The sequence below is a fragment of the Bos indicus genome, chromosome 17, assembly GCF_029378745.1.
Source record: "Bos indicus isolate NIAB-ARS_2022 breed Sahiwal x Tharparkar chromosome 17, NIAB-ARS_B.indTharparkar_mat_pri_1.0, whole genome shotgun sequence".
Taxonomy (NCBI): domain Eukaryota; kingdom Metazoa; phylum Chordata; class Mammalia; order Artiodactyla; family Bovidae; genus Bos; species Bos indicus.
The window spans coordinates 73,016,246-73,040,834 of NC_091776.1; the positions used below are offsets into that span (position 1 = coordinate 73,016,246).

Sequence of the window (24,589 nt, forward strand, 5' to 3'; positions counted from 1 at the left end):
TGGCCCGGGTGGCTGGGGTGGTGCCAGGCCCAGCACTGATGACCACACGTCTGTGCTGCCTTGTCTGTGATTTGGCTGGACTTCTCCTTTGTCAGCTGTGTTTCGCCCTGGACTCTACCCTCTATTTCCTGAGTCAGAGCAAGGGTGGAGCTGTCAGTGGACAGGGGCACAGGAAGGTCAGCCCTTGAGCGAACCTGGCATTTCACACGTGCTGTCATTTTGCCCAAATGTGTGTGTGATCAGTCTTCTCCACTCTCAGCGTGGTGAGCTGTGGGACCCCAGGATGCCAACGAACCCCCGACCCTGGCCCCTAACACAAGCTGCACTTTGTCCTGGTCACACGCTGAGGGCTGGGAGTCTGGTCCTTTGCTGGTAACTGGGTGCAGGTGTTCCTAGGGGAACACAGCCTGGACCAGCTGGGCGCATCCAGCCGAGGAGAGACTGGCACCAGCGGGGTGTCTGCATGGAAAGCCAGAGCCAGGGTGCCAGGTGAGGGCTGGATGCACTCCAGGGAAACCCAGGGTTCAGGGCGGGGCCCAGAGGACGAGTCCCCAACCCTGTCACCAGCCTGGAGCCCGGTGTCAGACTTCCCACGTCAGACACGCTCCTTCCTTCAATAAAGACACATCAAGAGGCAGCTGCAGGGGGAACACAGGTGCCTGGGCTTCAAGGGCAAGAGGAAGGAGCTGGGGTCTAGCCAGTGCCCAGCTCGGGATGTATGTGCCTGCTAATGGGCCCTAAGGAGGAGGGGGACAGAGGGAGGGGGCTGGGTGCAGGGGCGGGCAGCGGGCACAGGTGGCCGAGAGCAGCGGGCAGCCCTCACATAACCCGGAGCTCAGAGGAGGGCCTGGCAGACTGACCAGCATGGCGAGAGGGAAGGTGGGAGTAGGGGGTCTGGCCTCTGGGGGCCGGTGACCCTGGCTGAGCCAGCAGCCTTGTCCGGATAGCAGCAGGGAGTCCCTGAAGGGTTTCGGGGAGGAGGGAAGCTTATCCATGAAAGGAAAATGGGGCAGTCTGTTGGCCACAGCCAGCTCACAAGGCTGGCCTACTCTTGGGGAGCTTAGTTTCTTTCTTTCTTTTTTTTTTTAATATTGCTTTCTTTGGTTGCACTGGGTCTCAGATGCAGCTTGAGGGATCTAGCTCCCTTACCAGGGATCAGACTTGGGCCCCCTGCTCTGGGAGTGTGGTGTCTCCGCTCCTGGACCCCCAGGGGACGCCCAGGGGAGCTAAGTTTCTGAGCTGATGGAAGGACCCTCAAGTCCCTGACCCTTGGGCCTTGACTTGCCCGTCCCCCGTGTCTCTCCTTTTTTGTCTTCAGCTCCAACAGGGGAAAGGGGGGAAGAGGCCCGTGACAAAGTCGAGAAGCCTCCATCAATGTGGACGTGATGATGGGGTCCCCAGGGGACATTAGCAAGCTCTGGGGGAGGGGTGCTGCTGGCGTCTGGCACAGAGAAGCCTGGAAGGTGCTGCTGAAGATTCTGTGACACACAGGACCGCCGCACAGTCATGCAGTCCCCAAGTCAGGGCGTCCAAGGTGAGCCTGGTGGTCCATGCCTGCCCCTTGGGTGGGCGGTGGGACCGGCAGGGCGGGAGAGAATGGAGTTGGCAAGATTCCTTCAGCGCTTGGGCCTTAGGCCAGGGAGAGGACGGTCGGTGGGAGGGTTTCCCAAAGCGCCTTTACACTGGAGGAGAAGCAGCATCACCCTCGCCTTCCCGGATTCTCCGCAGACCCGGAGTCTCAAAGCCCAGATGTGCACGTGTGCATGTGTGCAGGGTGGGCTCCAGCGGAGCAGGAGAAGAAGCCAGGGAGGTCAGCCAAGCAGGCGGGGGTCTTCTCTGAGGCGCAGCCTCCCGCTGAGAAGGCGGGGCTCGGGTGCACGTGGAGTGGCTCCATGGGCGGGGCCTGTCAAAGACTCGCTCGGGGCCGGGCGCGGGGGCGGAGCCTCGGGGAGGGGCGTGGCGCGGAGCTCGGGGCGGAGCCTGGCGGGGGCGGGGGCGGGGGCGGGGGCGGGGCGGGGGCGGGGCCGGGGCGCCTATTTAAGGAACCCCGGCGCGGGCGGACAGCAGCCATGGGTCTCAGGCGAACGTCGTGGATGCACCTTTCCGCCCTCTGTCGCCGCGCCCCGCTGTCTACCGCGCCGGCGGCCCGAGAGCAGCCCGCCGCGGGCCCGGGAGCCGAGCCCGTGTGCGGGCCGGCCGAAACCGCGCGGCCGCCGGTGCCCGCTGTGGACTTCGGCAACACGCAGGAGGCGTACCGGAGCCGGCGCAGCTGGGAGCTGGCGCGCAGCCTGTTGGTGCTGAGCCTCTGCGCCTCGCCCGCGCTGCTGGCGCGTCACGAGCAGGTGTGCGGGGCCGCGGGGCGGGGATGCGGCCGGGCCCCGCGGACCTTCACCCGTCTGGGAGCCGTTACGAGGTTTCAGGGTGGAGAGCGGGCACTCTGGAGCCCGTGGCCGGGAAGTTAGGAAGGGAGGTGTTTCCTGCACGCGGTTTTCGGGCAGTGAATTTTATCACATGTCAGCTGTGGGTGGTTGTTCAGTCGCTCAGTCGTGTCCGATTCTTTGCGACCCCACGGACTGTAGCCCGCCAAGATCCTCTGTCCATGGAATTTCCCAGCCAAGAATATGGGAGTGGGGTGCCATTTTCTACTCTAGGGGATCTTCTCGACCCAGGGATCCAACCCAGGTGTCAGGTATTGCAGGCGAATTCTTCACCATAGCAATTAAAAACAAAAACCAGTCTAAAGTTTAAGCTGTATAGTGCCTGCAGTAATACACAGTGTTCACTTGAGATTAAAATCAAATGTCATCTGCTTTGCTGAATAGGTAGCCTGGCTGTGTGTGGCTCATAGCCTGGAACCCCAGAGTTCTTGGAAGCTGGGGTCCCCACACATGACCATCGTGAATAGGCAATGTTGAGAGAGAATATCTGACTTTCGAAACTTGAGCACAATGACTTTGAAAAGTGTGAGGGATTTGGGAAGTTAAAAAGCAGAAGTGTCTTAGCCGCTGTTGTCAGGGTGACCCTGGGAACAGTTTAAAAGCAAGGGTCCAGCTGGTGCTGAGGGTCCTGAAGGCTCTGCGTGCAGGTGGTGTTGACGTCTCAGTGAGGCCGTGTGGAGGGCACCTTGGCTCCAGGGAGAGGCCAGGGAGACTGCACCCAGGAGGAGCACCTAGCCACACCTTGGGCAGAGGTGAAAGTGAGGCCACGATGGGTGGGTGGTGAGGGCAGAGTTAGAGCTGGGTGGCTTTGGAAGGGCTAGGTTCAGAATCAGCAGAGAAGCCCACACAGCTGGAGTCCTCGAGCATTGCGGGGGATGACAGGAGGGACAGGCCAGCTCCACTGTCCCTCGGGCGTCTGCCTGGGGCCAGTGCCCCTAGACCGTGCTGTGGATGCTTGGAGAGCAAGGTGGCTTCTCCCCTGGTGCTCTGCCTGTGCCCTGGGGACATGCTTAAGGAGCCCAGTCACTGTGGGCGGTGCCCTGCCCACCTTCCGGGGGATCTGCCCACTGTCGTCCTTGCTGGTGGTCCTGCTGGTGACAGTGACCTTGGCGCCTGGTGCTGGAGGGAACCGGGCGGAGACTAGACTGTGCAGCTTGTGGGCTGCTCCCCAGACCCGGTCCTTCGTGTAGTCTGGCCTGCAGCAGAAATTCCTCCTGCCCAGCCAGTGCAGGTCTGTGCAGCTCCTGCCCCAGGGAGTGTCAGCGTGCAGGAACCTGGTTTGAGCTGTGGCATTGGCTCTGGACCCAGTGGGGGCCCGCACTTGCCCACAGGGAGGCCTTTTTGTGAATGGTTTAGAACATCCAGTGTTCTGTGATGAAAGCCTCTGTGCTTGGGTGTGAGCCAGCGCCGGAGAGCCTGGGGGAAGGGTGTGGGCAGGGAGGCGAGAGAGCTGGCCTTACCCGTCCTCACGTGTAGGCATCTCTGAGTCTTTTACAGTGTCTGCGTTCCTGGTGCAAGTTTCTAAATCCATGAAGGATGCTGCTACCTGGGGAAGAGGTGGGGCTACCTGGTCTCGGGCGGAGCCACCTCAGGGCACACTGGGCACCAGGACGAGCCTACAGGCTGCTTTGCTCTGGGCTTTAAACCGCCAGCCCTGCCCCAGTGCTTCCATCGCCCTCTGTGACAGGCTGGCCTCTCCCGTGCCAGGGTGGGACCTGGTGGGGCCTTCAGAGTTGTTGCCCCTGACAACACAGGGGCACAAGGGGACCAGGAGCTCCCTGGACCACACCTCAGCATCAGCCCTGCTCCTGCTCCTTCAGTGAGTGTTGGCTGGGGCTCCTCCACAGTAGCTGGGTGGCTAGGATGGACTGTGTGGCCTGTACAGCCTAGATTATTTACCCACGTCCATGCCGTGTTTCTGACAGTCCTCGAAATCGGCATGTATGATGTCAGGGATTTCCCACAGCTGAGTGCTGGCTCTCAGGTCCCTGATTCTGCCTCGTCTGCCTCTGGGTTGAACTGGGATTTGTTGGAGACCTGACTTGCCCTTCAGTGAGGCTGCCCAGGCCCACAGCCTCCCTGACTTCTGGCCCGGGCTCCTGGGAGGCGGGAGAAGGCTGCCCTCCCCCAGCTTGGGGCTTTCACTTTCCATTTCCAATCTTCCTTATAAAAACAACGAGATGCAATAAAGTCAGACACTGGGCAAGGCTGCCAATGGGAAGAGGTGATGGCCTAGAAACCTTTGCCCTCGGCATGCCATGTGGCCCCCTGAGTGTCTGTTGCAGTGCCAGGCGCAGGGCAGCTGTGTCAGCCTTGGGGTGGCGTGGGCCGTTTGATGCTGGTTTGGGGATAAAGGCCTGTGACTCACCCATGCTTTTGCTCGGACTAGAGATGGTTCCCTGAGGCCTGATCCCCATAAGAAAGTGGGGTTCTGTTATTCACTGGGGTTGAGAAACCATAGACTGTCCCGGTCTTGGAGGTGGGACAGGGATTCCTGGACAGGCGATGGGTGTGTCCTCCAGCAGTCACCCCTGCCCCCTATCCTGATTCCTTCCCGCCTTGTCACCTCCTTGCCTGGCAGAGCCCTCCTCTTGCCCTGTCCGGCACCCCCTCGCCCCCATTCTGAATCCTGTGAAGGACCTTGCCCCTCCCGCCTTCTGGGTCTCCCCACAACTAGGAGGGGAGTCCCTCCTCTGTTTCGCTCAGCCTGGAACTGCGCTGGGCAGGAGGCACCTGCTCAGCCCATTTGAAGGAAGATGGCAGGAATTTGGGGTGTGGTGCTGGCGGGTAGAGGAGAAAGCTGAGTGGTTTGGGTGGCTGTCTTCCCCTGGGGCTCGCACGCCTGGGCTGCTGGTCTGCGGTGGACGCACGACTGTGCCGAGCCCCCACTGGCCCCCCGTCGGCGGTCGTCTCTCAGACCCTTGGGGGCAGTTACCCGGCTCACTTCTGGCCCATGCTGCCTCCAGCGGGACTCGTGCTTACTCGGAGTTCTGTGTGTTCATCTGTTCAGCACCCACTGCAGGGCCAGCCCCTTGCCAGGCAGTGTTTTAGGGACTTGGAATAAGCAGTGAGCAAAACATTGAAAACTCTGGGTGCTTGCCTCCAAGAAAGTCACACCAGTCCCCGTCATCCCCAGCCAAGGCGTGGATACAGACAACGCTGTGAACTCACCGCTGCTGTTCCTGGAGAGGCCCGCCAGTCACTGTATCCACCCAGCCGTGGTCAGGTGGCTGCCATGTGCCTCCGGGTTCACCTGTGAGTCTGCAGGGCAGGAGAGGGGTCAGAGCAGCGCTGGGGACCAGCCAACTCTGACGAGGAGTTGGGGACAGCCAGCTCCTACGAGTGGGAAGCAAGCCATTCTGGGTGGTGTGGCCGTAAAACCAGGGCCCTGCGCCGAGTGTGGCCCTGGGGAGCGTGTCAGGGCTTTGCGTGACCCGGGAGTAAGTCCTTCCGGGGGCCAGGAGCCCAGGTGGCCCTGGACAGCAGCTCCCCTTGCCTTCCAGCTGCTGCATCTTGCCAGGAAACTTCTGGGGCAAAGGTTGTTCAACACGCTGATGAAGATGACCTTCTACGGGCAGTTTGTGGCTGGCGAGGACCAGGAGTCCATCCGGCCCCTGATCCAGCACAACAGGGCCTTCGGCGTGGGCTCCATCCTGGACTACGGTGTGGAGGAGGACTTGACGCCTGAGGAGGCCGAGCGCACGGAGATGGAGTAAGGGCCACACGACGCGGGCAGGACTGGCCGGGACCGCTGGGGGAGCTCCGGCCGCCTGACCTCCACAGCCCTCCTGGGCCTGCCTGGGGTTGGGCCTTTGTCCCGTGAGGATGACGGCCTGAGCCTTCACCAAGGCCTTGTGTGCCCGAGGCTGGGGCTGGCCAACCCTGGCCCCTAGTCTGATCCACCTGGTTTGGGACAGTCTGCAGGCTAAGGATCATGGCTGCAGTTGTAAATGGTTGAAGCAAAGCAAGAGTAGTACGTTGTGATACGTGAAAACTATAGGCTGCTCTCACCCTATGGGGGCGGCTGGCAAAGCTGAGTGGCCGTGGCACAGACGGCCACACTGGCATCGGTCGTCCTCTGCTTCCTGGTGAAGCATCTCTTCAGAGGATTCTGGCCCCGAGGGTGGTCCCTCTGCCTGGCCCGAGACCCTTCCTGATTAGCAGCTGGGATCCTCCTGGCAGCTGTGGAGCCTGCCCGGGGCATCCGAGGAAAATGGAATGTGCCGGCTCCGTGTGGCAGGCCAGCCCAGCGGCTTCGCCAAGGTCACTGACTGGCTGCAGGGGTCTGTTCTCTGGGCAGGGGGTGTGGGGGCAGGATGGTACCCCCCACCCCGCTCCTGGGCCACAGGACGGGTCCCCCATTGGAGACTCAGGCAGATCCAGCCCTTGCTTTGCAGAATGCCTGCCTGGTTGCTGGGCTGGTTTCTGCTCCCCTCCAGGCCAAGCCGCGCTGAGTCAGCTGCGCCTGAGCCAGTGAGGGTGGGGAACAGGCTTTCTGAGTCGCCTGCCCCATCTCAGGTTTGATGTTTTCTCTGGCCAGGGGCAGGGAGGGGATGGGTCATAGGAGACTCCAGCCCTGGGAACGGAATGTCCCAGTGGAGCCGCTGCTCGATTGGCTTGGGGAGCCAAGCCCCTGTCTCTCAATTTGCTGTCGTGAAGGCAGGGTTCTCCAGCTCCGCACCCCCTGTTCCTGGAGACTGGTGGCTGCCTGGGGCTGCCTTTTGAATAACTAATGGGCTGTGTCCCATTGGGTCTGGGTGGGGGGTTGGTGGTTTCACAATGGAAGTTCTTTCTCTGGTATGAAAAGCCTCCTTTCCCCCCCGGGCAATTTGCCCTGCAGGGGAGCGTTGGGAGGCGGGGCTGGCCGCAGGCACGGAGCTTGTGACCCTGGGCTGCTGGTCCTGCCGGAGCCCTGCTGGCTGGCCTCTGGGCCTGAGCTGCGATCCCTTCCTGTCCTCACGTGGCGGCTTGTCTGCAGTTGTCTGGCCGCCCCTTGTGCTCGGCGGGGCCGGGCTGAGGGTGCAGAACCGGGCTCGTGGGCGCTGATCCAACATCCAGCCATCGAGCTCCCGTGGGGGGAACGAGCGATCACAGGCCCCTAGACCTTGCCCTGGGAATGATGCTGACGCCTCTGCCACTGGGAGGAGGGGCCTGGGGAGCTTCCCAGGGTGGGAAGCGGGAGGCAGAGGGGCCATCCAGGCAGGGTGGACGGTGGTTCCCAGAACAATTGTTAGAAGGCGGAGGCCAGGGTCCTCACTCCAGGAGAGGAGCCCCCCAGGGCACCCCCAGCCGGCTAAGCACCACGGGGCCGGGGAGCAGGGTGAGGTTTCCTCCCGATGATGGGCTGTGACGGCGGCTAGGACAGTGCAGATGGCAGATATGTCTGTCCTGGCTGTTCCAGGCCTGGCCTGGGTCCCCAGGGTGAAGATCGTGGTTGGGGTTGTGTGTGGGGTCTTGGGTGCTGCCTGGAAGCAGGACCTGGGGCCGCCAGGCTTTTCCGTGCTTCTCTCCTGCCTCCCACATTTAATCAGGGCAGAGCTGGTATTGTAGCCATGTGTTCTGGGAAACAAACTCAGAAGGACAAGGCAGATAGTGGAGTGCAGTGTATTACACCGGCGGGCCCAAGGCAGAATCTCCTCTTAGCCAAGGACCCCGACCAGTCTTTGTGAAAAGCTTATATACCCTAAGTGTATAAGGTTCCCTGAAATTAGTCTGAACAAAGGAAAAAGAAAGATACAACCCGTGATTCATATGCCTTAAGCCTAGGTAGTTAACAGTGGACAATTATCAATAGGCTTGTGGTCATACCCCAATAAGCATAATAGAATGTATGATTCTATTTGGTTACACAGATAATTAGGGTATTCTTTTAGGCATGGAGAGCCCTGGGGCTCCTCCTTCCAGGGGCCTCCAGTTGGTATGTCGTTTCCATAGATACTGGGCATATAGTTCAAAGTCTACAGTCCGGCCCAAATTGGAGTCCTGCTTTCAAGATGGAGCCTGTTCTGTTTTCTCCTTCAGTGTGGGGGTGGCCAGCGGGGTCTCTCCTCACCTCTTATGTGTGTGCATGCTCAGTTGTGCAGTCGTGTTTGACTCTTTGCAACCCTGAGGACTGTAGCCCACCAGGCTCCTCTGTCCATGAGATTCTCCAGGCAAGAATACTGGAGTGGGTTGCTATTTCCTTCTCCAGGGGATCTTCCCCACCCAGGGATTGAACCTGTGTCTCTGGAGTGTTCTGCACTGGCAGGCGGGTTCTTTACCACTGCGGCACCCCCACCCCCTCACTGTTTATTTTTTCCTAAAAGGCATCCAGCCAGTAAATCTGATGTAGAGCTGAGCTTAGAGATGGCTGAGGGCGTGGCCCGGGACTTCCTGTCATTCCTGCCATTCTGTCCTGTGCCCGCTCTTCCTGGTGCACTTTTGTTCCCTTCTCCACATCTTGGGCCGTGCACATATGTGTGCACGTCTGCATGTGTGCTCACGTGTCTGCATGTTTGTGCGCACATGTCTGCATGTGTGTCTCTGCACATGTATGTGTGCACATGTGTCTGCATGTGTGTCTGTGTCTGTGTGCTCACGTGTCTGCATGTTTGTGTGTACACACATCTGCACGTGTGTCTCTGCACGTGTATGTGTACACGTGTGTCTGCATGTGTGTCTGTGTGCTCACGTGTCTGCATGTTTGTGTGTACACAGGTCTGCACGTGTGTCTCTGCACGTGTGTGTGTGCACGTGTGTCTGCATATGTGTCTGTGTGCTCACGTGTCTGCATGTTTGTGTGTACACAGGTCTGCACGTGTGTCTCTGCACGTGTGTGTGTGCACGTGTGTCTGCATGTGTGTCTGTGTGCTCACGTGTCTGCGTGTTTGTGTGTACACAGGTCTGCACGTGTGTCTCTGCACGTGTATGTGTGCACGTGTGTCTGCATGTTTTTGTGTGCATGCGTGTCTGAAAGTGTGTGCACGTGTGTGCACACATGGCTGCATGTGTGTGCATGTGTATGTGTGTGCATGCACAGAATGTGCTCCCCCTTCTCCCCATGCTGAGATGACACCCCCTCCCCCTAGCCTGTCAGCTGCCCCTTTTGTCTCCCAGAGGCCCCACCCACTTGCAGGCCCGCTCCAGAACCACAGCCCTGTCCCCCCAGTGCTTTCTGCTCAGGCTGGGCCCTGGCCCCACACTGCAGCTGTGTGGCTGGTTGCTCCCCATGGTTTTGGAGCCTGGCTGGGGCTTGGAGGGCAGGTGGCTGGCCGCTACCTGGGACTGTCACTGGCCCCAGCCCTGGGGGCCTCTGAGCGACGGTGTTCCCTCTGTGGCAGGTAGTCGCCTGAGAGGTGGACTCTGGGCTGCGTGCTGACGGAGCAGGCCCGAGCCCCCGCAGCCTCGGTGTGGATGGGAGCCGTGGCATCCCTCCACCCTGCCAGGCTGCATCTGCGGTGCCTCCTCCAGGGTGGCCTAGGGTCCTGCCCTCGGGAGGACCTGGGTATTCAGGTGTGATGGCCGGGCCGGCCAAGGGAGGGTGGATGCTGGAAACACACCTTCGGGCTATGGATTCAAAAGTAACCCTGCGGCACTTGGGTGAGGCGGGTGGCGTGAGGGGAGGGCAGGGGGGCGGAAGCTGGCGGTCTCGGGTCGGCCCGCCTTTTCCTCTCAGGAAGGACCCTCCCAGGCCTTGGGCTGTGTGTTGCTTTGCTTGCCTCTCACCCGCTGTAAGGAGGGGCTCCCTGGGGGGAGACTGGGGTGCAGGGCTTGTTGGCGGCCGGGCCCTGTCTGCCAGGCTCAGAGGAGATGACCCTGGAGGGTGGGGTGGGTGGGGCCGGGTGCTCCCACCTGGCAGGTGAGCTGCCCCCCTCTCGTCGGTGTCTGGCTCAGCGTCCCCCTGCCTGCCCCTCCTGCCTGCCCTCCGCAGTGGGGGCCTGACCCTTCTCATCTCCTTTCTCCTTCAGGTCCTGTTCCTCAGCCTTGGAGCGTGATGGCTGCGGTGAGTCAAGGGGAGCCAGTCAGGAGTGAGCCCTCTCCCCTCGCACACACCTCTTGCCTTGGGACCCAGGGCTGCTACTGCAGCTCCAGCCCGTGTCCCCAGGTGCCCTGGCAGGTGACACGCCCTCCTGGCCTTCCTGGGGGCCTGGGCTCTGCCTTCCCCACCTGGGTGTGACCCAGGCTGAGTCAGGGAGCGGGCACGGGCCGCTTTGGAGGCAGAGCGGGTGCAGCTCCGGCAGGGGCCATGTGCAGGGCCGTGGACTCAGGCTGGCACACCCGCCCCCAGGTGTCAGTAAGAGGGAAAAGCAGTTCCAGGCGCACCGGGCCTTCGGGGACCGCAGGGACGGGGTCACCAGCGCCCGCACCTACTTCTATGCCAGCGAGGCCAAGTGTGACAGCCACATGGAGACCTTCCTGCATTGCATCGAGGCCTCAGGTGAGGCCTGGGCGGCCCCCGCTTCAGGGACACTGGGGGGCGAGCTCGAGGCAGGGGCTGGAGCGTTCACCCAGGCTTTGGTCCGCGTCTTGGTGGCTGAGGTCAGGAGGTGGCCTGGGCTCACACACCCAGTCTAGCCCGTTGCTTCCTGAGGAGCCTGGCTGGCCCCAGGTGCCCAGATGCGGACCTGCCGGGGGGCTTGGATCTCGTCACACGGCGCTTGGCTTTGCCAAGGGCAGCACCGTCCCAGGGGCTGCGGCTGTGCCCTCCCGGATGGAGATGCTGCCCTGCGTGGCCCTTGGGCAGGACCACCCCCTCGCGAGGCAGCTCAGCCGGAAGACATGCAGGCCTCAGTGTGCTTCAGTCTCAGAACCCCAGCGGGTCCCCAACGGCTCCCCAACAGCTCTCCTGTTAGGGCCCCGACACTGTGAACACTTCAGGGACAGGATGAGGACCACCCAGAGGCAGCCTGCTGGGGTCAGCATCGGGCACCTGACTGGTCGCATAGACAGTGGCTGCCTGGTGTCTGGGGCTCAGGGCGTCTCCTTGGTTCTGGCCTGGGGACAGACGAGCAGAGGTGTGATCATGGGCTTCCAGCAGCCAGACAGGAGGGACGGAGGCTGTGGAGCGTGGTCTGCCTCCCGGCGGTGCTCTGCGGGCGAGTCTGTGTCCGTGTGCCCTCGGGGCGGCCCTGGGTGCTGAGACCACTGGAGAGGAATCAAGTGGGCGAGCGTGGGCAGGCCTCCCCTGCTCCCTGGCCCCCCTGCCTTCCTGACCGCACATGGCCAGCTCCAAGCCCTCTGAGTGGCCTGCCTGCCTGCGGGGGCGTCAGGGGCAGCTGTGCGCAGGGCGTTCACGGGCCACTCAGGGTTGGTGTTTCTGCCCTGGCTGGTCACCCGGCCCAGGTGTCTGGGTCCTCGAAGGGCCCTCCCCTCCCTCTGCTGCCCCTGCAGCCTGAAATTGCCAGGTAGCCACCAGAGCCAATTCCGAGGGCCAAGTGGCCCGCCCGGGCCTGGGGGCGAGGGCGGACAGGTGTTCTCCCGGGAGGACAGGTGTGCTGGTACCACCGACTGTCTCACTGGGTGGATCATTCGAGTGAGATCATTCTCTTTCTGGGGGTCTCGGGGCTGGGTGTCGTGGGTAACCCATGGAAGGTGTGGCCCCGCCCACTGCCTGCAGCCTCCTGTATGTTGCTGAGACATGTCCTGACTGGAGTGGCACAGATTCTGGGCTCAGAGTCCCCCTAACCCCCAAGGCCCTGATGGCTCTTCCTGTGGCTTCTCACAGGCGGAGCCAGCGAGGACGGCTTCTCAGCCATTAAGCTCACAGCTTTGGGGAGACCACAGTTTCTGGTGAATGTCAGAACCCCCCCACCCCCCCACACCCGCAGAGGATTGGTATGAACGCGGGGCACTATGAGTGTTAAGTGAAGGTGCCTTCACTCACATGCTGGTGCCTGGGCTCTGGGTGCACCCGGGTAGGCTCGGTGGGCTCAGGCTAGGAGCCGGGCGTACAGGTGGGCTTGGGGGCTTGGGCTGCAGGGGGTCCCGGGAGGGGCTCACGGGCGCCTGGGTGGAAGCTCAGGGCTGGCGTCTGCAGCTGCAGTTCTCGGACGTGCTGACCAAGTGGAGACGCTTCTTCCACCACGTGGCTGCTGAGCAGGGCAAGGCTGGGCTGGCCGCTGTGGACACGAAGCTTGAGGTGGCCGCACTGCAGGTGGGCGCCCCTCCCTGGTGGCTGTGGGCAGGTGGGCCACCAGGAACCCTGCCCAGGAGGCCCAGCCATGTCTGAGTCCTGCCACTTCTCCAGGGTGTGTGTGCAGGCAGGGAGAGACTCGGCAGGCGGGTGCTGGGTGGGAGCGGGGGGCCCCGCAGGGGGTGGGCAGGCATGTGGGGAACCTTGGGGGGTGGCGGGCAGCAGGGAGAGGCCGTCTATGGAGTAGAGACCCAAGGCAGAAGGTAGCCAGGTCTCGTGCTGGTGTGAGGAGGTCAGCCTGGTATTGAAGGCCAGCAGGCAGGGCAGGAGGTGCTTGTGAGAAGGGCCGGAAGGGGGGCAGGGAGGGACCGACGCCCCCCCTGCTTCTGCAGGAAAGCGTGGTCAAGATGGGCATCGCGTCCCGGGCGGAGATTGAGGACTGGTTCACTGCAGAGACGCTGGGAGTGTCTGGGTAGGCAGAGCCCTGCTGAGGTCCCCAGGGGTGGCCACCTGCATCCAGGTGGGGTTCTGGCTGAGCCTCAACGGCCTCTCCCGATCCTGCTAACTCTCTGCTGGGTTGTGGGACCCCCGAACCCCAGAGCTTCCCAGGGAATTGTCTGAGTTCTTGAGTGGGGTGCTACACCCCGCTGTCCCGGACCCACCTGGCAGGTGGGTGGAGGGTGAGGGCAGCTGAGATCCTCTGAAGAGGCTTGTGTCTCACTTCTGTTTCATAAACAGAGGATGTACTGTTTCCATTTGTATCTGTGTTTCAAGGCAGGCCTCGTGGGGGTTGGTCTGGGGGCACTCCCGCAGGGAGGGGCCTGGTGTGGGGCCTGGGCGTGTGGCGGGCGCGGGCAGCCGTGGTCAGGCTGCCGCCCGCTGCTGGCGCGCCTCTTCCCACAGCACGCTGGACCTGCTGGACTGGTGCAGCCTCATTGACAGCAGGACTGAGCTCTCCAGGCACCTGGTGGTCCCCAACATGCAGGTGACGTGCCCCGGGCAGCTGGTCCCCGCCTCATGGTTCCTACAGGGTCATTGTAGGGGGCCCCACGCACAGAGCCGGGGTTTCCTCGGGGAGGCACGGGGGTCACCTCGTGTGGGGTCAGACTCCTCGGGTGCAGGCCAGGCCTGCACGGGAGCCGGCGTCCTGGGGGCAGTGTGGTCCTGGGTCCTGGTGGCTGGGGGACCCTGGGCGGGCCACTGGCCTTCACGCGTGGACACGGCAGTGGGGGGAGTGGGGCCGGGGCACCAGGCCTGGGAGGTCGGGAGGCCCTGTAGAGGGCGCCCACGGGAGTGGGCCGTGCTGGCCTAGGGGCCCAGGCACAGAGCCCGCTGTGACCGGATGGCCCTGCCCCCAGACGGGACGGCTGGAGCCCCTGCTGTCGCAGTTCACAGAGGAGGAGGAGCGGCAGATGACACGCATGCTGCAGAGGATGGACGTGCTAGCCAAGGTGGGGTGCCCGGGACGTGCTGGGGTCGGGGGGGCACCCTGGACATGCTGGGGTTGAGGGCGTGCCCCGGACATGCTGGGGTTGGGGGGTGCCCTAAGATGTGCTGGGGTTGGGGGGGGCACCCTGGATGCGCAGGGGTCAGGTGGGTGCCCTAGAATGCGCTGATGTCAGGGGGTGCCCCGGGACGTGCTGGGGTTGGGATGGGGGTGCCCCAGACATGCTGGGGTCAGGGGGTTGCCCTGGGATGCGCTGGGATTGGGGGTGCTGGGGATGCGCTGGCGTCGGCGGGCCGCTGCCTCGGATGGGCTGGGGTCTGGGGGGGTGCCCCATATGTGCTGGGTAGGGGGGGATGCCCAGGACTTGGTGGGGTCGGGGGGGCGCCTGTTCATCCGCGCCCACACAGACCCCCTCCTCTGCGTCCCTCAGAAAGCCAACCAGGTGGGCGTGCGGCTGATGGTGGATGCGGAGCAGACCTACTTCCAGCCAGCCATCAGCCGCCTGACGCTGGAGATGCAGCGCAGGTTCAACGTGGAGAGGCCGCTCATCTTCAACACGTTCCAGTGCTACCTCAGGGTGTGCGCCCGCCCGCCCCACGCTGGGGGGTGAGGGACCGCAGCAACACGGACGGAGCAGCTTTCTGAGTCCACTTAAAGTGCCTCAACCCCCCAGGTTTTGAGTGGCTGTCTTCTCCGGCCCTTTACGGCTTGGTTCTCTCCAAGTATCTGACGCAGGCTCTGGGCCCCTGCCCAGACTTGTGCGTGTGCTTCAGGGACCCTGAGTGCAAACCCTGGCTGGCCACTTGGGGCCCAGCTGGGTGTTTGGAGGGGCCAGGGATTGGCGCTGGGGCTTTGGGGACAGGGCAAGTGGGTGGGTGGGGTCCCGGCAGGTGCTGATGGCTTGCAGAGTCCCTGCCAAGGGGCCACAGCTGCTGGCTACACACTGGGGGCACCCAGGCCCCAGGGAGGCTCTGCTGGGGGATACAGGCTGGAGGGGGGCCCATCCCGGTCATCCTTGACCTCTGGCGCGGCCCGCAGGATGCCTATGACAACGTCATCCTGGATGTGGAGCTGGCTCGCCGGGAGGGCTGGTGTTTCGGGGCAAAGCTGGTGCGCGGTGCGTACATGGCCCAGGAGCGTGCCCGCGCACTGGAGGTGGGCTACGAGGACCCCATCAACCCCACGTACGAGGCCACCAGTGCTGTGTACCACAGGTGGGCGGCGCCGGGCTCCCAGGGGGCAGGGCTCTGGGCGTGAGGGGCTGGCCGGGCGTTGCAGGGGGCCGGCCTCCATGCTGTTGGACGCACGACCCCAGCTGAGTGGGACACTTGCTCCTTCCCGTGGTCCCGGAACCCCGGGCCGGCCGGCGGCCTCTGCCCCCAGGGGGCTGTGTGGGCCTGGCTCACGTTCCCCCCCACAGGTGCCTGGACTATGTCCTGGAGGAGCTGAAGCACAACGCCAGGGCCGCGGTGATGGTGGCCTCACACAACGAGGACACCGTGCGCTTCACGCTGCGCAGGTGGGTCCTACTACCCCCCCCCCCGCCCCGCCCCGTGCCCGGGGCTGCGCTGGAAGCATGAGGCAGGCGGGGGTTTTGGGGGGCATCTGTGGCTCCTGGACCCCCCGGGCCCAGCTGGGCATCTCGCTGCAGTAGCAGAAAGGCTGCCTGCAGTTCCTTTGGCTTTTAGCATTAATACCCGACTTCCTCAGGTTTCTGATTAAAAATAAGTATCATCAGGTGATTCACACAGCGTGAAACGTTGGCAACCTGAGACGCGTCGCCTCGTTTATAGACAGCTCCGCAGCACTTTAAACTACGCTTGGGATTTAACGTGGGCTGTGTCCCCATGGGGCAGCCTTGTAAGTCACAGATAGGAATGAGGTGAAATACATGCCTTTTTATTTTTTTTGGCATTGATTTGTGACTTGTGGGATCTTAGTTCCCCAGCGCAGTGCTCAGTTGCCAAGACGTGTCTGACTCTTTGTGACCCACATGGACTGTGGGCTGCCAGGCCCCACTGTCCATGGGATTCTCCAGGCAAGGATACCAGGGGTCTTCCCGACCCAGGGATTGAACCCTGGTCTCCTGTGTCTCCTGTGTTGCAGGTGGGTTCTTTACCTGCTGAGCCATCGGGGAAGCTCCTTAGTTCCCTAACGGGGATTTCAGCTGTCCACCCAGCAGTAAAGGTGCCGAGTCCTAACCACAGGATGGGAGATTCCCCATCCTGTGTTCTTTCATCTCGTATCTCAACTGAGTGTGGACCCCACCAGGGGTTCTGGCTCCTCCGCCCACCCCACAGGAAGCTGGGTGCGTGGTGGCCTGGCTGGCCTGCACCTTCCCCAGGAGCAAGGCAGGCCCCTCTCCCACAGCGGGTACCCCTAGCCAGGGCCTGGGTACTGGAGGTGCCGGGGTGTGCCTGGGGCACTTGCTGGTGCTGCCTGGGGTGACTGGTTGTCCTGAGTGGTTCAGCAATGTCCGGCTTGGTCTTCTCCTGCCAAAGGCTGCTTTTACACAGCCTGAATCTGCAGCTCAGAGCCATGGTTTCTGATGCCTGCCCTTGCAGCCGCCTGGCTGGGAACAGGAGTGTGGAGGCCGTGGGGTGGCCAGGGCAGCCTCTGGAGTCCTGTGTGTGTGGGGGGTCAGGTGTTTCTTTGGGGTGGGGTGAGGGGCTCTGACCGGCGTCCCAGCCGGGTGGGCTCTTCCACCTCTTCCCTTACTCCCTGGGGCCTCCTTGGACACCCTGCCCCGTCCTTGGATGTGGGGTGGCCAGGGGCACCCTTCTGTGCTCAGGGGAGATGAGTTCTGGCTTCCTTGACTTTGGAAGGAACACAGGATTGAGTTGCAAATTTTAAAAGCTGGTTTTTGCTTAGGCTTAAAACACAGTTTTGTGCTGGAGCCTTGATCGAGGCTAGTCCCTCTGTGCCCAGGGTCCGCCCGACGGTGCTCACAGAGGCCCTGCCGGCGCCCACCTCCTCAGGTCCCCATCAGATTCTCAGCCGCCTGTGGCTGCCTTTTTGAGCTTCAGCTTTTGGTCTCAGGCCGGTCCTCTCAGCCTGATTAGGCAAGGACCATGAGACTGCTGAAGGTGTAACTGTCCACAGAAGGCCTCCTTTCTCCTAGCTTCTGGATCGTTCCATGGGAGCTGGCCTGGCCTCCCATATTGGCCTAGTCCTGCGGCCCTAGACGCAGCTTCCCTGACCCGAGTGCCCTGCCGTCCCAGGCCCCGCAGCCTGGCCAGGCCGTTCTGGGGGAGCCTCTGCCCTGCAGGCAGGCTGGGGTCTTGTGTCCTGCTCCAGGGGCCCTGGGCCTGGAAGAGCTTGGGCTGGAATTCCTGGGGAAGCGCTGTGGTCTCTGGTGTCACATGTTAGGGACCGTGTCAAGAGAGCCTGGGTTAGATTTGGCCAAGTCATGAGCCCACCCACAGCTTGGGGCCCTGCGCAGTGTTTTGTGAGCCAGCAGGGTGCGTGGGCCTGGCCTGGGGTTGTCCTGCATCCGTGGTCAGCTGGGGTTCTGTTGGCCCTGAACAGGTTCATCTGTGGCCAGGGCAGCGAAGGGCTCTGGCTCCCAGGTCGGGTGTCCAGCAGGCTAGCTCAGGCTTCTCCACAGGTGGTTTCAGGCTTTCAGAAGACCCGGAGAGAGCAGGCCTTTGCCCGTGCCACGTTTGCTGTGGTTCTGTGGCCAGAACGAGTCAGGCCCTGCTCAGGTGTCACTGGGTGGAGAGCCTCTCCTGTGCTGGGGCAGCTGCAGTCACATGGCTGTGGGCGTGGGCTGGCATGGAAGGAGCTGCAGTGGAGGGTGTGGAGGGGCAGATTTCACAGGATGCCACTTGCCTGTTCCTGGACTGGGGCTCAACCTCGGAGCCCAGCCCCGGGCGAGGGAGAGAAGGGTCTGTGGGACGCCCCTTGTGTGGATGTTCAGGGTGAGGTACACTGAGTGGTCTGGGAGCCTGGGGTGGGGCCCTGAGACAGCGAGAAGGGTGGTGGGCTCCAGGGACGGGATGGGGGTCCCGTGATGGGCCCAGCCTGGGTGGGTGTGAGGACCCAGGTGGAGGGAGGGTGGTGGCTGTGGATCTGCCTGGTCAGGAGCCAGAGGTAAAAGTGTGGGCATCACCGGTGCATAAATATTTCAAACCCTGGGGATTTTTTAAAGATCCTACGAGTGGAAGTGAGAGTAGGGAGGGTGTGGACCAAACCTGGGGCCCCCACTTCAGTGTCTGAGCGGCACTAGGAGAAATCTGAGCCACGGGCATCAATCCCAAACGCTCTGCAGTCACCTTAGAAAACAGAAGTTGAATTTGATAAATTTCAATTAACCCCACATACCCAAAACAGCAGCACTTAAACACGTTTTCAGAAAAGCAGTGAGATATTCCGCATTCTGTTCGCACACTGTCCTCAGAGGCCCATGTGTGTTTGACGTGTGCAGTGCATCTCAACTCAGACCATCCATCCTCCAGAGGCTCAGTGGCCACCAGTGGCTGGTGACTGAAGTGTGCACAGGGCAGCCAGCAAGGGGAGGGTGAGGAGCTGGGAACACAGCACTGGTACCGAGGGCTTGAGGAGGGGGTGATGGGAGGGCCTGCGCTGGGTGAGTCTGCCTCTCTGGGCAGCTGGGGGCAAGCACAGCAGGAGGGGAGGCTGGCTGGGGGAGGGGACACTTGGTGGCCTTGGCCCTGGGCGGAGGCCTGCAGTAGGCAGGACAGAGCCTGTGCCCTCACCTTACCCTGCGGGTAGGGTTCTCGGGGTGAGGGGCTCAGCCTGCACCCTGCCCATTTACAGGATGGAGGAGCTGGGCCTGCACCCCGCCGACCGCCAGGTGTACTTTGGGCAGCTTCTGGGCATGTGCGACCACATCAGCTTCCCGCTGGGTGAGGGGCCTCCCCGCGGTGGGGCTGGAGCCGGGCCTTCCTTGTGCAGGGCTGGGGAGCAGGGGCAGAACTGGGCCCCCGGGACCGGGCTGTAGCACCTCCCTGGGGGCGGAGTGGGTGAGGGGTGGGGTTGGGCCTCTAGGGTGCAGGGTTGGGGTGCAGGGGGCGGAGCTGGGTCTCCCCGGGGGTGGGGCAGGGGTGTGGGGGCGGGGCTGGCCTCGGGGCGGAGCTGTTTTGCGAGGGGCGGGGCTGGGCCTCCTTTGGGGTGGGGCCTCACCACTCCCTCCCCTGCGTGCAGGCCAGGCAGGCTTCCCGGTGTACAAGTATGTCCCTTACGGGCCTGTGATGGAGGTGCTGCCCTACCTGTCCCGCCGTGCCCTAGAGAACAGCGGGGTCATGAAGGGGGCTCAGCGGGAGCGGCAGCTGCTGTGGCAGGAGCTCAAGCGGAGGCTCTGCACCCGCCGCCTCTTCCACCAGCCTGCCTAGGCCACCTGCACCCACACCTGGGCCGCGACCTCCCCAGGCTCCGGCCAACCCCAGCCTCACACCGATCTCCTTTTACACCCTGAGCTGGGAGAACCTGCAGGCCCCTGCTCTGCTCATGTGGGCTGAGGCCCACACCTGCCAGAAGAGCTGGGAGCCCTCAGGAACTGCTCTGCCCACCCCCACGACCTTGGACCTTAAGAACCACCTTCCCCAGAGTCCAACCCTGGCACCCTGAGCCCCACACTGGGCAGCGGCTGGCTGCAGAAGCTGGCCTGTCAATAAACCACTTTTCTACAGCATCAAGCCCTCGCTTGTGGCTGAGGGAGTGGCTCTGATGCCTGGGCAGCCTTAGGGTTGGGTTCAGCCACTCCAGCCTCAGGCGCTCCGTGCAGACCCAGCCAGGCAGGGCCCTGGACACCCCCGACCCCAGCCCCAGAGCCGGGCTCGGAGCAATGCAGACAGACAGCACACTCCGATGGGCAGGTTTCATGCTTGCCCGGCCTTGGTCTCTCCCCTGAGATCCTCCCTGCCCCGTGCCCTTCACCCCTGCCCCCCAGTGACCCACACCAGGCTCCTGCTGCTCTGACAGCCCATGGAGGAGGCTGGCTGTGGCCCGAGTGCCTTGGGACTTGGCCGGTGAGGGGTCCCTGTGATGTGGGGGGTGGGGGCATCTTCTAACTTCTGTAGACCACACAGCCCCCAGACGAGGGTTGTGTGGGCCCGGTCATGACTGGCTCCACAGACTGTCACACAAGCCATGTGCAGGCGACGCTGAGGCAGCTTTATTTCTCGGGGTCACACGCAGTTTGGGAGCCTGTCCCTCTCAGGGGCTGCACCTACCGAGGGAGGGGCCAAGAGGTAGGCCAGGGCAGGCAGCCAGACAGCTGCGTCTGCTGTGCCCTTTGCCTGCCTGCTCTCAGCAGCCTGGGTTGGGGGCAAGGGCAGTGTGGTCCACTTGGCTTCTCACAGGGTGCCCCTCCTGCAGGCTGCTGGGAGGGTGGTGGCCACGCTTCAGGAAGACCAGTGCCAGGGGCTGTCTGCTGCCTGTGGTCGCTGTGGGACGGGGTGGTGCTCCCGGCTGGGACGGGCGGCGGTCAAGGGCGGGCAGGCTCACAGGGCCACCTTCCCTGCCTGTCGGCCCCTCTGCTGCAGCTTCCGGATGAGCTCCAGGAGGTTCATCTGCAGGGTCAGCTCCTGGGGTGCAGATGGGCCCAGGGGGTCCGCCTCAGCCCTGGCAGAGCCCAGGGAAGCAGCCTCCTTTCCCCAGGCACTTGAGGTGACCATCAGGGTCGAGGGGGCACTAGGTAGGGAGCCCGTGGGGGAAGTCTGGCCACTGCCTGCCAGAAAGGGCTGAAGCTGCAGCGTTTGCAGCTCCCCTGGCTTGGCACACGTGGAGGTACGCAGGGATGCAGGGAACTGCAGATGAGGGCCCTGTGGGGCACAGCAGGCCTGAGCAAGGTGGGTGATGCCCTGTAGGCAGCTGGCTTGTCCTCTGGCAGCAGAGGCCCCTCAGCGACCAGCTAGACCCCCAGAGGGGATGTGGCCTTTGGGGACCAGTAGCCCCTAGGCTGTGCCAGGCGAGGCCCACGGCACTGACCTGTGGGTTGGTGGTCACGTAGAAGCCAGCCACCCCTGCCTTCTCCAGTGTGCTCTGCTGGTCCGCCACCTTCCGGTCCAGCTCCAGCACGATCTTCTGGTCCATCGCTCGCTGCTCCTCACGGATCCGGTGTTCCACCGCCTGCCACGGAGAGGGCGGCTCAGGGCTCAGCCTCCTGTCCGCCCACCGATGCTGCAGACACACTCCTGGCCTGCCACCTCTGGCCCCTCTCCCCTCCCCAGTTGCTCCAGCTTCAAGACTAAGGATGGTGTATGCACCGCACCTGCGACCCTCCCTTCCCCCAGAGCCCTGCTCCCAACACCCTTCTTCCCCACCTCCTGCCAGGTGTCCTCCCTTTGCTCTGCTGGGTGCCACCTGGCACGGACCACCATGAGTGGCCAGATGCTGGCCCCACCTCTGCCGGCTGTCCAGCTGACCGCCGTCTCTCAGCCTCTGCGTGTCTCCTCCCACTAGAGCTGCCACCGCCCCGCTCAGCACCTCCTTCCTGCATGCCCTGGCTTGGGGCTGCCTTGGGACCCTGTGCTGGTCTGGGCATGCACCCTCCCCTGGGGGTTCTTGGTTGTGGGTGGGCCTCTGGGTTGTTCCTGTCCACCTGGGAACAGGACTTGGTGGCTCCATCCTCCCACCACTGTCCTCGCGTCTCTGTGGCCATGGGGCACAGTGGCTCCCATTCATACCTGCCCTGCCCAGGCCAAGGCTGAGGAACTGTGGTCTGGGGGAGCAGGTGGAGGGGGTGGGGGCACCACACATTCTTCACCCATGCCGAATGCACACCCCCCAGCGAAGAGCAATACATGGGCACGCCAGGCCTTTGTGGTACCCATGCTCAGCACAGCCACCCAAAGAGCAACACGCGGGCGCGTCAGGCCCTCGCGGCCCACCCCAGCCTGTGGCCCAGGCTGGTTCCCACGCCACTCCGATCCCCTCCACACAGCCCTGTCAGCACAGCGCAGGTGGGCCCCCCTCATGCCATACCCCTACCTCGAGCTCACGCTGCTGGGCCGCCTGGAGCACAGGCAGGTTGTGGGGCCGGCAGGCCTGCTGGGCTTCCTGGTGCTTCTGCCGCAGCGCCTGCCTGAGCACTGGGAGAGGACGAGACCAGAGAGGCACCGTCAGGTGGCAGAGGGTGAGGAGGGGTGAGGAGGCAAGGGCGTGCTCCGGCTGTCCCAGCACCACAGGCAGCAGGCCAGCTGTGGGGATGTGGAGGCCTGAACCGGGTAGTGGGTGGAGCTCTGGACACACAGCCCCCAGCCCACTCGGGCCTACCCTCAGCCAGGGTATGGCGGTCTGCAGCAGCAGGGCTCCAGGGTCCTAGAGGAGGGGGAGGCCAGGCATGTGGGGTGAGGGTGGAGCCAGGGCCACAGCTTGAGCACAGGGAATTGGAAGATGGGGGTGGGGGAGACTGCGGGCTGGAGGTTTCTAGCCTCACATGGCTACAGGCCAGGAGTCCGGCATGACCTGCCTGTCATCCGTGGGATATCCACTGAGATGTCCCAGAGACCATGCAGGCCAGGGCCCAGGAAAGGGGCACAAGCAGGATGGCCTGTGCTCCAGGGCACGGCAGTCACTCCTCCTCTGCTCTCCTTGGTTGGCGGAGGGGCAGAGCCACCCTGCACACCCTGTCCATAGCTCCCAAGGGAGTAGGGTGGCACAGACCCGAGGGGGCCCAAGGACATGATGACCAAGTAGGATTTATCCCAGGAATGCTGTTTATCCCAGGAGTTTAAAAAATACTGTTAATTCACTCTAGTCACCAAAAAGCCACTTGATCATTTCAAAAGATGCAGAAAAAAAGCTTTGACAAAACCCAACATCCATTCCTGACATAGATGCACTTATCCGGGGACAGACATCCATCAAACCCACCCCACAGGGAAGGGACCTCATGTCACCAGGAGGCACTTTTGCCACAAACGTTTAGTGGGCGCATCATCACACTGCCCAGGTCACAGGGAGCACAGAAGGTGAACAGGGAGGGATGACGTCAGCGTGAGGCAGTCCATCAGATCCAGAGTGGGGATGTTCTAAGGCAGAATGCCCCGGACTCTTCAAAAAGTCAGCACCACAGTGAATGGTGGGAATTCTTTCAGAAGCAGAGGCCCAACTGCAATGCACAACCACACCCTGGATCCTTGTCAGTGCATAATCTGAGGATTATTGGATAATTGGTGTGTCTGAACGTCAGAACGCTCCCTGGAATGACTGATTTCTATCCATTGTGGTTACACAGCAGTGTTCTTGTTCTAGATCCCTGGTTCTAACATTGGACCAAGGCTGACCCCAAGGGTGTCCGGAGACATTCTTGGCTGTCGGCTCTGGGGGAAGGTGCCACTGTTGTCTAGTATAGAAGCCAGGGATGCTGTTTAATGTTTTACAAAGAACTATGAAGACCTGTCCAGCTACAGATTCCAGCAGCGCTGCTATTGAAAACCTTGGTCTAGAGGAATGCTGAGGGCTTCTGGGGAAGTAGTGCGGTGTTGCATACACTGATGGACAAAAAGAACTTTGTCAAAACTTTAATTACTGAGTGGAGCTGGAGAACGTATGGATATTCATTATAGTGTACTTTCAACTTCCCTGTTTATTTTTAAAATAAAGTTGGGTAAAAAAAAATGACACGTGAGAAATCTGAGGGAGCCGGAAGAGCAGCCCGGCACACCCCGCTGGAAGGCGCTCCGGAGGCCGCTCCCACCCCTGTAGGGATGCCTGGGAGGGGCCAAGGCGCAGGAGGTTTTGCCCAGCGTGTGGCTCCAGGGGACGCGTTTTCAGGGCCCAGAGGGTGCTTCGGGGCTCCGTGAATGGGAACCTGATGCACCTTGGAGGGGGAACGGGCCCTATCGGGAGCTGCAAAGCTGCCAACGCCGCGGGCGGCCTACTGCCACAGCCAGAGCCAAGATCTCGCCTGGGAGTGGGTGAGAGCGTCTCTGGGGGTCCCGCGCGAAGGTCTTACTGCAACTGACAAAGGGAAGCTGACTGGATCCCATCTGTCATCAAGCCCCGCGCCCTCAATGAGGTCGATTTCAGGGGCTGCTGCCGAGCGGAACCCGGGGAAGGGCTCCGCCCGAGACCAAGCAGCCCGGGCAGGCCGCCCCCGCCCCCGCGCACCTCGGTGCTCGTTCTGCAGCCGCAGGCGCTGGTTGTACAGGCTCTTCTCGGTGAGGTGCTGGATCTCCAGCAGCCCCTGGACGATCTCGAACACGGTGCCGTCGAGCAGCGCCAGGGCCAGGTCGCTGAGCGTGGTGTAGGACAGGCGCTGCTGGAAGGAGCTGCGGGCGGAGCGCGGTGAGCCCGCGGCCCGCCCGCTCGGCCCCCCGGCCCGCCCGCCCCAGCGGCCGCGCACCTGGGCAGCTCCTTGACCAGGCCCTGCAGCGCCGACAGCAACTGGTAGTGCCGCTCCTGCTGCCGGGCCCCGTCTGCCGCCTCCTCCAAAGCGCCCGAGCAGCGCTCCATGGCGCCCGCGCCGCCGGCCGCCGCGCAAACGTCGCGGTCCTGTCACGTCAGAGCGCAGCGCGGCGCGCCACGCCCCCTTTCACGACAGTTCCAGACAAACCACGGCTCGCTCTCGCCTCACCGGAAGGAGGGCTGCTCTGCCCTGGAGGAGGCTCCGAGGACCAGCCCTCA

The 24,589-nt window shown here is 62.8% G+C and overlaps 2 protein-coding genes across 8 annotated transcripts; one reads left to right on the forward strand and one right to left on the reverse strand.

Annotated features, from left to right (window-relative positions):
- Positions 1–2,061: 2,061 nt before the first annotated feature.
- On the forward strand, positions 2,062–19,649 carry PRODH (proline dehydrogenase 1). Of its 6 annotated transcripts, none has more exons than XM_070770091.1 (15): positions 2,062–2,342; positions 5,942–6,150; positions 10,385–10,419; positions 10,705–10,854; positions 12,142–12,206; positions 12,454–12,570; positions 12,942–13,021; positions 13,453–13,534; positions 13,908–14,000; positions 14,427–14,573; positions 15,035–15,210; positions 15,417–15,515; positions 18,396–18,515; positions 18,776–18,864; positions 19,163–19,649. In XM_070770091.1, the coding sequence occupies exons 1-15, from the start codon at positions 2,070–2,072 to the stop codon at positions 19,348–19,350; spliced, it is 1,923 nt and encodes a 640-aa protein (XP_070626192.1). In that variant the 5' UTR covers positions 2,062–2,069; the 3' UTR covers positions 19,351–19,649. The 6 variants fall into 6 exon arrangements, with proteins under 6 accessions (XP_070626192.1, XP_070626194.1, XP_070626193.1 ...); XM_070770093.1 differs by having other exon boundaries at positions 18,423–18,515; XM_070770092.1 differs by having other exon boundaries at positions 12,460–12,570.
- A 461-nt stretch (positions 19,650–20,110) lies between these two features.
- On the reverse strand, positions 20,111–24,466 carry LOC139176815 (protein DGCR6). 2 transcript variants are annotated; one of them, XM_070770098.1, is made up of 6 exons: positions 24,309–24,466; positions 24,074–24,234; positions 23,360–23,454; positions 21,950–22,050; positions 20,948–21,088; positions 20,111–20,544 (listed from the first exon to the last, which is right to left on the reverse strand). In XM_070770098.1, the coding sequence occupies exons 1-5, from the start codon at positions 24,416–24,418 to the stop codon at positions 20,962–20,964; spliced, it is 594 nt and encodes a 197-aa protein (XP_070626199.1). In that variant the 5' UTR covers positions 24,419–24,466; the 3' UTR covers positions 20,111–20,544; positions 20,948–20,961. The 2 variants fall into 2 exon arrangements, with proteins under 2 accessions (XP_070626199.1, XP_070626198.1); XM_070770097.1 differs by lacking the exon at positions 23,360–23,454.
- Between the last annotated feature and the right edge of the window lie 123 nt (positions 24,467–24,589).

Coding starts and splice junctions, on each gene's coding strand:
- PRODH (XM_070770091.1), top strand. CDS start 2,070: ATGGGTCTCAGGCGAACGTCGTGGATGCACCTTTCCGCCCTCTGTCGC. Junction 12,207..12,453: donor TGGGGAGACCACAGTTTCTG/GTGAATGTCAGA, acceptor TGGCGTCTGCAG/CTGCAGTTCTCGGACGTGCT. Junction 15,211..15,416: donor ACCAGTGCTGTGTACCACAG/GTGGGCGGCGCC, acceptor TCCCCCCCACAG/GTGCCTGGACTATGTCCTGG.
- LOC139176815 (XM_070770097.1), bottom strand. CDS start 24,418: ATGGAGCGCTGCTCGGGCGCTTTGGAGGAGGCGGCAGACGGGGCCCGG. Junction 24,235..24,308: donor CTGGTCAAGGAGCTGCCCAG/GTGCGCGGCCGC, acceptor CTCCGCCCGCAG/CTCCTTCCAGCAGCGCCTGT. Junction 22,051..24,073: donor GCTGCAGAACGAGCACCGAG/GTGCGCGGGGGC, acceptor GTCCTCTCCCAG/TGCTCAGGCAGGCGCTGCGG.